At 56.2% G+C, this 12,291-nt stretch overlaps 1 protein-coding gene across 7 annotated transcripts in view; it reads left to right on the top strand.

The window, feature by feature from the left end:
* Positions 1 to 12,291, top strand: part of ZFHX2 (zinc finger homeobox 2) — a 30,789-nt gene that overhangs the window by 11,297 nt on the left and 7,201 nt on the right. For 4 of the 7 annotated variants that reach the window (XM_047736625.1, XM_047736630.1, XM_047736629.1 and 1 more), the window contains exons 2-6: positions 6,268 to 8,357; positions 8,551 to 9,068; positions 9,617 to 9,857; positions 11,120 to 11,194; positions 11,636 to 11,694. In XM_047736625.1, the coding sequence (XP_047592581.1) occupies positions 6,317 to 8,357; positions 8,551 to 9,068; positions 9,617 to 9,857; positions 11,120 to 11,194; positions 11,636 to 11,694 (2,934 nt within the window). In that variant the 5' untranslated portion in view covers positions 6,268 to 6,316. Of the gene's footprint in view, positions 1 to 3,415; positions 3,584 to 6,267; positions 8,358 to 8,550; positions 9,069 to 9,616; positions 9,858 to 11,119; positions 11,195 to 11,635; positions 11,695 to 12,291 lie in introns of those variants that run through there. The other 3 variants (XM_047736627.1, XM_047736626.1, XM_047736631.1) reach the window with 3 other exon arrangements.

Below are 12,291 nucleotides of genomic sequence, written 5' to 3'. Positions count from 1 at the left end.
CTACATGAATCCAAAGCCCATGTTCTTCCCCTACCCTAAAAATAAAGCTCATTAAGTCAGTTTATTTGCTGTTTATACCAAAGAGTCCCCCTGAGACAGGGCACTAACTCCATCTTTCCTTTTTCTCTTCGAGACCCTCTTCTCCATGTCTGAGGCCTCTTGAAAACAACAGGTTGAGACAAAATGAGGAGAGAGCCCAGGGCAAAGTGAGTGTGGAAGAGAGCAGTGCTGTAGGCAAGAATTTCAGAGAGGAAAAGAGCAAAAGCCAAAGTGTCTGGAGGGCTCTGATGGGGAAATCATTGTATGTAAATTTTAAGCAAAAGTGCTGGTGCTCTCAGGCAGACTTTTCAGGGAAAGCCTTTGCCTTGTCCTTGGGCTTGGAGAAAAGAAGGGAGTGGGGTTTTGCTTTCTGGTATAAGGACGGAGGCCGGGAATAGAAAGGCGATCTGTTCCTCGCCTGCCCTGCCTGTCTTCTCTTTGGTGCTCTTCCTTTCGTAACCACTAGGGAGCAGTAGTGTTCCTTCCCCTCTCCTAGTCGGTTGGGGCCGGGAGGGGGCGCTACCCACGGATAGTCTTAGTCTCGCTGGGCTCTGAGGCAGCGCCTCTGGCCGGCTTTGCCTTGGCTTCCGCGGGCCAGCGTGACCCCACGTCTTAATTCCTCCTCGATGAGGGGCAGATTGTCTCCTTCCTCGGGCCTCCTTTCTTTGGTCCTTCCTTTACCCTTGCTCCTTTAGCTCCTGTAGTTCTCGGGTCTTAAGTCTCACTATGCTCTGCCTGCCTTGCGGGTTTCACAGCCCACCTCTTCAGACGGTCATAACGTCCCATTCAAGCCTTTTAGCCCATCTGTCTCTCTCCCCATAGCTTTCTAGGTCCCACTGTCTGTGTTGGAGCCTCCGGGCTCCCTCCTGTTCTAGGTACTGTGTGTCTGCCCCGAGAACAGGGAGTGCACATCAAGACGGAGGAATTCTTGCGCAGCTATTTACTGGGTGTCTTTCTGAGGGACAGGTCTGTGCAGTTCAGTGATGACGGCCGTGGGGCAGCCGCTCCCCAGCTCAGCTTTGACAGTAGCTCGGCCTTCTCTTCTCAGCCTGAGCAGCAGCCAGGAACAAGGCTCTGGAAAGAGGAAGAGGGCAACAGAAACAAACAAAAAAAAGAAAATCTCTTCTATTTCTCCATCTCTCCGTCTTCCCTTTTCTCCGCTCCTTGCCCCAGGAGGGAAGGAAGCATTAGGGAAATGGAATGAAGGGGCAGCAGGGGAGCTCTGGAGACTGAGGGCCATTTTGGAGCTGGAAGATTCCTCTCAGGGGACGGCTACGCCCTCAGAACTCTCCACCCTCCCTTGGCTCCAGGCCTGCCTCCTCCCATCCCCCTCGGTGGCAGCAGCCTTGTAATTTAAAGCTCTCTCTGTCGCCTCTAATGTGATCCTCTCGTTTTATTGACTCTCTCTGCCGTCTGTGGCGCCCCTTCACATCAATCTCCGCTCTAATCACACCGCCGCCACTGCCTGCTGTCTCCCCTAACCCCTCTCCTCCTGGGCCCCAGCCCTTGCTGCCACCTTTCCTTTGACTGTCCCTCCACTTTCACCCTCTGCCTGGTCTGCCCTCTTCGCCCCCTCCCTCCCCCAGAGGCAGGAATGCCAGGGCCCTTGAGGGGCACCTTCTCCCCTTCCCCACCTCTTGGATGTGCACCAAGGGAGAGGAGACGCCCTTAAGGACAGCCCGGACCTACAGGAGGAATGGCAGCAGTCTGAGGGTGGACAGGACGCTTGGCCCAGGGCTGGGGGGTGGGTAGGTGGAGGGTGGCTTGGTTCGTCATCTGGTTTTGCACCATCTCCAGCGAGAGCTGCAGACTGAGTTCCAGGTAGGAAGGGCAAGGAGAGGGACACAGGCCCAGAGAGGGAAGGAAGAAAAGAGTGAGGAGGAGGGAAATGGAAGGAGGGGGGAAAGGTGAAAAACTAATTGCTACAGTTAAAGGTTTATAATAAATAGAGGGTGAGGGGGGAGACGTGCGTAGAAGTGGGGGGGCGCACTGAGGCAGAGATAAATTTGCAATTGAAATTCTTTCCTGTAGAGGAGGAGGGGGAGGTGGGGAAGAGATTTGCAATTTTAAACAGCCGCCGACCTCCCCTCAGCTGTCTGGGTCTCACCCGCAAGCTAGCCCAAAGCTAAAACTCCTTTGGTTTCTAGCTAGCAATCAGCTGGGTCTTTTTCCAGGCCTGGGAAATAAGAGCTTTGGAGGAAGGATCTGGGGCTTAGGTCTTCCTAGCACCTCCTCTGAAGTTGGAGCTGGAGTTGGGAGGCAGGAGGAAGCCGCTGAACGATGGGATGTAGGCGCGGTGGCCCCTCGGGGCCGGAGCACCACCCAGGTCAGCCCTCCGTGGCAGGGCCCGAGAGAAGACCCTCGGGCCCAGCCTCAGTCCTTCTCACCAGGTGGGGCGGCGGAAGGGTGGCAGGCCCCCACTGTGGGGGCTGACAGTGGATTGTCAGACCCTCATGAGCCAGCACACCTACCCCCAAGGATTCTGCGGGGGGACACCTTTCTCAAACAGGATCGGGCTTCTGCTTTCTGGGTATCTAGGATAACCCCACCATCTAATTCCTTTACTTCCCTCTTGGTTTTCCAAAGACCTCCCCCTCCACCCCCACCCCTCCACCCCTCGCTCAGGTGCTGATTTGCATTTTCATTAGCATGCTGCTCGGGCCCCACGCGGAGCTCCTTAATGGCTCCGACTTCACGCCTGGCTAGACCCCCAGGAGGAGGGGGGTAGTGGGAAAGGGGGCCTGCAGGCTAGGTGGGGCCAGACTGAAGACCAAGTCCTAAGGAAGGTGAGGGTTAAGAGGTGGCCCAGGGAAGGAGAGGCCACATCCCTTCCCGGCACTGGGCTGAGCTCGAAAGGTTAAGTTATTAGAGATTGGCTGATAGTAAAAACTGGAAAGGATGCAAGCCACTTGGGACATGGGGAGAAGTATGGGATGGTGATATCTGGGGAATTGGTGAGTTGGGTGGGGGCAGGGAGGTGTGGTCAACAAGGTAAAAAGGTTGGGAGCAGCCTGGGAGGCCAGGTGCTTCTAGTCAGCTGGAGGGAGGCTGGGAATCCTGACTGCTAGGCGGTTGGAGGCGGTTTTGGTCTGTATTGGGTCTGAGAACCATCCAGGTAGTTGGAGGGGCCCAGATCTCTGGGCCCCGCCGGTCCTTTTCTCATTTCACCTTGGACCTGCGTGACAGTCAGCAGCTCGTTCAACCTCTTTGTGTCTTTGGCTACCTCATCTGTAAAGTAAGGTGGTTGGTGGTTAGATTAAATGAGACTATTGATGAAAGCATTTAACACAGTACCAGGACTGTGGTAGATGGACCTGGATAGCTTCTAATAATAATATTACCATTACTATTTTTTTTAAATCTCTTTGGGGAGGAGGAGGTTAATCACATTGCAGCTGTTACCTTCCTACTGGCCAGGGAAGCCTCTGCCTATTCTGCGTGCAGTGACCATCGATGGATGATCTGGACGGCACCTGCAGGCCAGTGAAAGTTCACTGTGGCCTCCCTTGCCAGAGGACCTTGACTTAGGGCAACTACCCCTTCAGTGAGTGGAAAATCTGAGGGTCTTTCCTAGAGTTCATTCATTCAACAGATAATGTATTGACTACACGTGGCAGGCATGTTTGATGGTGCTAATGATAGAGTAATAAATAACACAAGAGTTCTTCCTCTCCTGGCATTGACCTTCTAGAATTCTAGGCAGAAATAAGTAAACCAGGAAATAGGAGGTAGTGGTAAAGCTCTGAAGAAAATAACCCCCGGGGGCATAGTAGCCTCTGTAGGGAGGGAAGGCCTGTTGGAAGGGGTAACAGGTAAGCAGAGACCTGAAATAGCAGGAGCCGCTAAACAGAGGTCTGGGCTGTTTACCTTAGGCAAGGCCCTAAGGTGGGAATGAACTTGACATGTTTGAGGAACGGAGAGAAGGCCAGTGGACCGCTGCTAGCCAGCCAGGCGGGGTGGAGGGTTTGAAGATGTGTCAGAAGTGGGTAGGCATTAGATGAGATAGATGCTTTTATAAATCAGGGACAGAGTTTGGATCTTATTCACAGTGCAGTGAGAAATCATGGACAGGTTCTAGGCACAAATTGAGTTTACGTTTTAAAAGATGCTTCTTTATAGTACAAGTTACTTTTTTTTTTTTTTGGAAGATTTTATTTATTTATGTGAGAGAGAGGGAACACAAGTAGGGGAAGTGGGAGAGAGAGAAGCAGGCTTCCTGCCAAGCAGGGAGCCTGATGTGGGGTTCAATGCCAGGACCCTGGGATCATGACCTGATCTGAAGGCAGCCGCTTGGGGCGCCTGGGTGGCTCAGTGGGTTAAAGCCTCTGCCTTCGGCTCAGGTCATGGTCCCAGTGTCCTGGGATCGAGCCCCACATCAGGCTCTGTGCTCTGCGGGGAGCCTGCTTCCCCCTCTCTATCTGTCTGCCTCTCTGCCTACTTGTGATCTCTGTCTGTCAAATAAATAAAATCTTTAAAAAAAAAAAAAATGAAGGCAGCCGCTTAATGACTATGCCATCCAGGTGCCCCTACAATTTACATTTTTAAAGATGCTTCTTTATGATAACTGAAATGTGCTTTAAAACAATATGGGAAGAGGGGAAATGGGTGAGGATATGGATGGAACAAGACCAACCATGTGTTGGTGGCTTTTGAAGCTGAGTGATGAGAACAAAAGGGTTCCTGGTATTACTTGGTCTACTTTTATATAGGTCTGGCAGTTTTATTTTCTTTTAAGATTTTATTTATTTAGGGGCACCTGGGTGACTCAGTGGGTTAAAGCCTCTGCCTTTGGCTCAGATCGTGATGCCAGGGTCCTGGGATCGAGCCCCACATCGGGCTCTCTGCTTAGCGGGGAGCCTGCTTCCTCCTCTCTCCCTGCCTGCTTCTCTGCCTACTTGTGATCTCTGTCAAATAAATAAATAAAATCTTTAAAAAAATTTTTATTTATTTGACACAGAAAGAGAGAGATCACAAGCAGGCAGAGAGGCCGAGAGAGAGGGGGAAGCAGGCTCCCTGCCGAGCAGAGAGCCCAATGCGGGGCTCGATCCCAGGACCCTGAGATCATTACCTGAGCCAAAGGCAGAGGCTTAACCCATTGAGCCACCCAGGCACCCCTTCTTTTCTTTTTTTAAAGATTTTATTTATTTATTTGAGAGAGAGCACACGCGTGAGAGAGAGAAAGCATGAAGAGAGGGGGGACGGTCAGAGGGAGAGGCAGACTCCCTGCTGAGCCAGGAGCCTGATGATGCTGGGACTTGATCCCTGGATTCCACGATCATGACCTGAGCCAAAGGCAGATGTTTAACCCACTGAGCCACCCAGGCACCTTGGCATTTTTCATAATTGAGAATTAAATGAAAGATCATTCCTGCTGCTGGATGGAAGGAGACTGGGCTGTAGGGGCAGTAGTAGAAGTGGAGGCCACTATGTGGAGTCCGTTGCCCTGGTTCAGGAAGGGCAGTGGCTTGGGCCATGACGGTACTAGTGGAGAGGATGCTGGTGGAGGGACAGGACAGGTGTCTGAGAGGTTGCTGTCCAGTTGCATATGAGTGGGAGCAAGAGGAACCTTAGAGGTTTTTACTGATTTTTTAAAAAGAATTTATTTATTTGATAGATAGCACAAATAGGGGGAGGCAGGCAGAGAGAGAGAGAGAGGGAGAAGCAGGCTCCCTGCTGAGCAGGGAGCCCAATGTGGGACTCGATCCCAGAACCCTGGGATCATGACCTGAGCTGAAGGTGGAGGCTTAAGCCACTGAGCCATCTAGTTGCCCTTGGTTTTTATTGATTTTTAAAGATTTTATTCATCTGAGAGAGACAGAGAGACAGATTGAGAGAACGAGTGGGAGGAAGGGCAGAGGAAGAAGTGGACTCCCCCTGGGATCATGACCCGAGCCGAAGGTAGACACTCAACCGACTGAGCCACCCAGGTGCCTGCCCGCTTTTTAGCTTTTTTGCCTAAGCAACCAGATCAATGGAGGTACCAATTTTTGAGAGAGGAAAGATGGGAGGACCAAATTCAGGGGAGAAATAGAGTTCTGATTTTGAACACGGTAGGTTTGAAGACTTAGCACTAAGTGCTAAGGCGAAGCTTCATGTTGGCAAACAGGTACCTGAGTCTGGTGCTCGGGAAAGAAGCGTGTGGGGCTGGAGTATCTGGAGTGTCGACTGCCTGGCCGAGTGTCTCCTGCCACCTCATGGCCCTGCTCTCTCTCCACGTTTCCCCTGCAGGGTACTGGCTGTCACGCTGAGATGAACCCCCAGCACCCCTCCGTCAGCAATGGCTACCCTTAACGCACCCTCTACCGCCGGCGCCACCCCCACCCCTGGGCACCATGCCCCATCCCCGCCTCCGGACACCTTCCCCAGCACCCCCGCTGACCCTGTCACCAAAGATCCCCCTGCTGCCCCCTCCAGCTCTGCGAGCATGATGCCCTCAGAGCCAGGGGGACAGGCCCTGGAGCCGGGCTGTGGCCTCGTCCCACCAAAGGAGACTGGGGAGCCCCAAGAAGAGCCTGGCTATGGTGGCTTCTCACCAAAGGACCTAGGAGTTCGAGAGGACAAGGAGCAGGAGGAGGAAGGAGGTGGGCTCCCACCCATGGACCTAAGCAACCATTTGTTCTTCATGGCTGGTGGTGAGGCCTACCTCGCAGCCAAGCTGTCCCTGACAGATGGCAGTGAACTGTTACCAAAGGGCTTCCCTTGGGGTGAGGTGGGAATCAAAGAAGACCCCAGCCTGCCCCTCCTTGCCCACTCTCCCCCTGCACTCCTCACTGCCCTTCACATCCAACATGGCTTTGACCCAATCCAAGGCTTTAGCTCTTCTGACCAAATTCTGTCCCGTGATACCTCAGCACCATCTCCAGCCACCTGTGAGGGAAGGGATGGAGCCTTCTGGAGCTACCAGCTGGCTCCAAACCCACCCGGAGATCCCAAAGATGGCCCTATGGAGAGCAGGGGAGGAGACCACAGGGCACTCTTCTGGCTCTGCCTCCTGTGCCGCCTGGGTTTCAGTGGGCCCCAGGCTTTTGTCGGTCACACACAGTCTCATGGGGTGAAGCTCACCCCTGCTCAACATCTGGGCCTGCCCAGTAACCCAGCTGTGCTCCAGGTGGGAGAGGAGGGCTGCACAGCCCTCCTAAGCTTTCTGGAACCAAAACCACCTACTCAGCCCCCTCTAGAAGGGCCCCCCGACAACAGCAGCACAGCGAGCACAGAGGCAAATGGAGCCCCGCCCGAGGACATCCCCACTGAGGCCAAAGCCCAGGCACCTGTCCTGCCTGCCAACGAAGTCATGGCCCTCAGCCCGCCCTCCCCGCCCGCAACCCCCACCACCTGGGACCCCAGCCCAGCCGAAGCCAAAGAATCGCCGATGGCAGCAGGTGAGGCAGGGCCGGATTGGCTCTCCGAGGGGCAAGAAGAGGATGGAGGGCTCTGCCCCCCACTCAACCAAAGCTCACCCGCCTCAAAGGAAGGGGGCACTCTCCCTGCCCTCGTCGGCTCCCCTGAAGACTCCAGTGACCCACCGCAGCCCTACCGCCTCGCTGACGACTATACCCCGGCCCCCGCGGCCTTCCAGGGCCTCAGCCTGTCCAGCCACATGTCTCTGTTACACTCCCGCAACTCCTGCAAGACGCTCAAGTGTCCCAAGTGCAACTGGCACTACAAGTACCAGCAGACCCTGGACGTGCACATGCGGGAGAAGCACCCCGAGAGCAACAGCCACTGCAGCTACTGCAGCGCAGGGGGTGCGCACCCCCGCCTGGCCCGGGGCGAGAGCTACAACTGCGGCTACAAGCCCTACCGCTGCGATGTGTGCAACTACTCCACCACCACCAAGGGCAACCTCAGCATCCACATGCAGTCGGATAAGCACCTGGCCAACCTGCAGGGCTTCCAGGCGGGCCCTGGGGGCCAGGGCAGCCCCCCAGAGGCGGCGCTCCCGGCCGTTGCTGGGGACAAGGAGCCCAAGACCAAATCGTCCTGGCAGTGCAAGGTGTGCAGCTATGAGACCAACATCTCCCGCAACCTGCGCATCCACATGACCTCTGAGAAACACATGCAGAATGTGTTGCTGCTGCACCAGGGGCTGCCGCTGGGCCTGCCGCCTGGGCTGGTGGGGCCAGGCCCCCCGCCGCCACCGGGAGCCGCCCCCACCCCCACCCCTGAACTCTTCCAGTACTTCGGGCCGCAGGCCCTGGGGCAGCCTCAGGCTCCCTTGCCAGGCTCTGGGCTGAGGCCGGACAAGCCCTTGGAAGCCCAGCTGCTTCTCAACGGCTTCCACCACCTTGGAGCGTCTGCTTGCAAGTTCCCCACACCTGGTAAGCAGCCTGGACTCTGCACCCGATTCCCCTCCTCCCTTCCCCATGCCCAAACTCCAGTCCCTATGTGCTCCCAAGGGCCAGCACCCCCCCAACCCCCCACCCCCGGTAACCCCAGCTCCCTCTGCACTGCCCTCATTTGCCCACCCGCCCATTTCCTTCCTTGGGCCACTCATCTGTCTCTGTCCCCCAGCCCCTGGCAGCCTCTCCCCGGATACCCCCCTGCCTCCAAGTCAGCTCCTGGGCCCCTTGTCCGATGGCCTGCCCACCTCACCGCCCCCAGACGACAGCCCGGCCCTGAAGGTGTTCCGCTGCCTGGTGTGCCAGGCCTTCAGCACGGACAGCCTGGAGCTGCTGCTCTACCACTGCAGCGTGGGCCGGAGCCTCCCGGAGGCCGAGTGGAAGGAGGTGGCCGGGGACACCCACCGCTGCAAACTCTGCTGCTATGGCACCCAGCTGAAAGCCAACTTCCAACTCCACCTCAAGACTGACAAACACGCGCAGAAGTACCAGCTGGCCGCCCACCTGAGGGAGGGTGGTGGGGCCATGGGCTCCCCCGCCCCAGTGCCCCTGGGAGACGGGGCTCCCTACGGCTCCGTGCCCCCGCTGCATCTGCGCTGCAACATCTGTGACTTCGAGTCCAACAGCAAGGAGAAGATGCAGCTGCACACCCGGGCTGCAGCCCATGAGGAAAACAGCCAGATCTATAAGGTGAGGGAGGCAGGGAGGGTCTGGCCCTGGAGGGGCCTGGCACAGAGCCCCTGGGGACAGAGGAGAGGAGAGGAGAGGGGCACGGGGATGGACCAGGGAGACACCCACGAGTGGGAGAGTGAGGGGAAAACCCGGGGCGGGCAAGATTGGGTAAAATTGGGTAAAAGTATGTACCAGGCTCATCGACTTTTTGGAGATGATTATGGAAAGGAGACCAAAGGATGATGGACACAGACAAAGCGAACCCAGTACTTTATTCAACTTTTCTGGTGTTTGGGACTAGAGAGGTGGGGTCTCTGTCTGCTTAGGCCATCTTGTCAGCAGTTCAAGGGGATGGAAGCAGACTCCATCCACCTACCAGGTGGGAGTCTAGGATTGGTAGGAGGAAGAGGAGGAGGTGGGGGAGGAAGAGCAATCCTGTCCAGGTGGCCAGAGGAGGGCAGAGGGAGTGGGCAGGGTGGGGGTGCTGCTGCTCATGCTCCCTTGAGGGAGGCAGAGGGGACCCTGAGATCGAGAGGGGCCTGAGCACCTTCTTTCCACACTTCCAGTTTCTGCTGGAGATGGAAGGGGCGGCAGCCGGGCCCGAGCTGGGGCTGTTCCGCTGCTTGCTGTGTGCATGGGAGACGCCGTCCCGCCTGGCTGTGCTACAGCACCTGCGTGCACCAGCCCACCGTGACGCCCAGGCCCAGCGGCGCCTGCAGCTGCTGCAGGGCGGCCCCGCGGCCGAGGATGGGCTGTCCGCGCTGCAGAGCATCCTGAGCTTCAGTCATGGGCAGCTGCGGACTCCTGGTGAGGAAGCAGGTGCTGGGCTTGGGAGAAGGCAACACCCGTGAGGAGAAAGGGGTCTGTGGACAGTCGAGAGCATGTGGAAAGGAGCCCCCGTGAAGGCGTGATGAAACCGGGTGTGGGGAACAGTGGGGCAGCCTGGGGGAGGCTCTTGGCGGGGGAGGAGGCAGAGGAGGGCAGCAGCTTTGCTGGGTGGAGAGCAGAGAACAGGAGGGGAGGGCAAGGGAGGAGAGGAGGAGTCGCCTGGCAATTGCAAATGGTAAGCAGGGTTCCAGCAACACTAGCTAGGTGTTGGGGGTGGCAGGAGCTGGTCGGAAAGGAGAGAGGAGGTGGAAGAACAGAAGAATGGAATCCGCTTCGTGCTGGGCAGGAGATGGGAGCTGTGGGCCTGGCCCTAAGGCAGCAGGGAGCAGAAGCCCTTGTCAGGCTCCTCAGCCTCTTCCTGTCTCCTAGGAGGTCTTCAGCCCGAAGGCTGGGCTTAGGGTCCCCTTAGGCAGCTGAGGTTGTACCAACAGAGACCAGGAACAGCCAGCCAGGCACCATTGATCCAGAGGGTGCAGGAGAAGAGCCTGGAAGGGGCTGTCAGAGGTGGGCACGGGCATCCGGGCTGCAGGGGCTGGCGGCGGGTGAGGGTGAGGGTGCGGGCAGCAGGAACCAGGAACAGGCCGCATTGACTGGTGCTAATTGAATTGCCAATATGCTGGCTGGAGTTAAGTGCCGGAGGGGCCCAGATCAATAGCTAATGATCCTGGCGCAGGGCTGAACGGAGTTAAGGAACTTTAACACTTTAATTAGGCTGCCACCGAAAATAAATTCCTACACATCTGTCAATTCTTACTTGAGTGGTAATCTCCTCTCCCAGCTAGACCTGCTGCCTCCTGCTCACCGCACCTGCTTCCATTTTAGGCCTCACCTTCCTTCTTCGGTGCCCCTCCCTTTATGGTTCTGGGCTCCCTGCTTCCAGGACCAGTCAAGATGGGGAGCCAAGTTGGGCCCCCTCTCTGCTGCCTATGGCCAGACTTGCTTCCTCATCCTGAAATGACGGGGCCTGGGCTCACAGAGAGGATCTCTTATGCCCTCCTAGCTCTAACCCCATCATTTCTCCTTCATCCTGTCTTTTTGCCAGCTTTTTGTCCTCTCCGGCCTGGTGGCTCATCCATCCATCTTCTCCTCCTGGCTGCTTGTCCTGCTTCCTCTGCCCTGTGTCTTCCCTTTCCTGATGCTTCACTCTTTTATTAAGCCGACTCTCCCCTCCTCCTACACAGGGAAGCCTCCTGTCACCCCCTTAGCTGAGCCACCCACCCCTGAAAAAGATGCTCAGAACAAAACAGAACAATTGGGTGAGTTGCTCGACTGGTCCCTTTTCCCTCCATCCCTGCCGTTTCCCGCCCCACTCCCCGCCCTGTTCCTCATACATTCTGAGATGCACAGGGGATATGGCAGTAATCCAGACGCCCAGCAAGACCTCCTGGGCACAGGGAGCCAAAATGATGCAAGAAAGGACTCACCAGAGGGAAATGAAGAGGGGGAACCCCAAAAGGCTCAAAACTGGCCATCCCGCTAATCTGGAGTCAGCCCTGCTGGGCCTTCTCTCCCTGTATTGGGTACAGCTTTGTACTTTCCTGCCTTTCCCCAGAGCCTACCCTCTACTCTGGAAGCTCTCTGCTACAAATCAGGTCATCTTAAGGGTCAGGGGTCGGCAGGGTGGGGGTGGGGATGGGCATCTGGAAAGGAAGAGGGAGGGCTGTCAGAGTCTCTTTAATCTCCTCTCTTTTTCAAAGCTTCTGAAGAGGCAGAGAGCAAGACTGGCCCTCCAGGAGACAATGCCAACCAAACCATGGTCAGAACTGGGGTAACCGGGAAAAGCTGGGGTCAGGGGTCTGGTGTTACTGTGATCTGTTCATATTCTAAAGCCTAAAATTCTCCTTGGTAGAGCTTTACACACAGATTTCAGACTTAAAGGTAGATGGAATTTTGTCAGGCTTGTGACTTACTCAGAACGCCACACTGAGAAATGCCACCTAGGGCCAGTGCAGCACCACAGAGGGACTGGAGGACAGAGGGAGAAGACAAGGGCGGGCAGGACTTGAGAGAGATGGGGAGACAGAAGCTGTATGGAGGTAGGAAATGCTGAAAGCAGGGGGACAGAGAGGGGAAGACACAAGTGAAGAAATGGAGAAAGCCCAAACCACAAAACTAGGTGCTGCCCAGCTCGCTCTTCTTGTCATGACCAGAAAGACACAATGGTCATCTCCTGCAGAAGGCCCTGAGCCTGCAGGGAAGCATCTGGGCACCCCCTTCCTGAGGGTTGAGGCCCGAGCCCAGATGACTGACCCAAATAACAAACTCCGAAGCTCTCTTAAGTCTGGCTTCAGGGCTCGGCCTGGGGTAGGCAGGACCTGGGTGGTTTAGCTCTGTGGTTGCGAAGTGGTATCGT

This window comes from Lutra lutra, chromosome 7 (genome assembly GCF_902655055.1).
Source record: "Lutra lutra chromosome 7, mLutLut1.2, whole genome shotgun sequence".
Lineage (NCBI taxonomy): Eukaryota > Metazoa > Chordata > Mammalia > Carnivora > Mustelidae > Lutra > Lutra lutra.
Note: the sequence above shows the minus strand (reverse complement) of the source record. Positions and strands in the feature narration are given on the sequence as shown.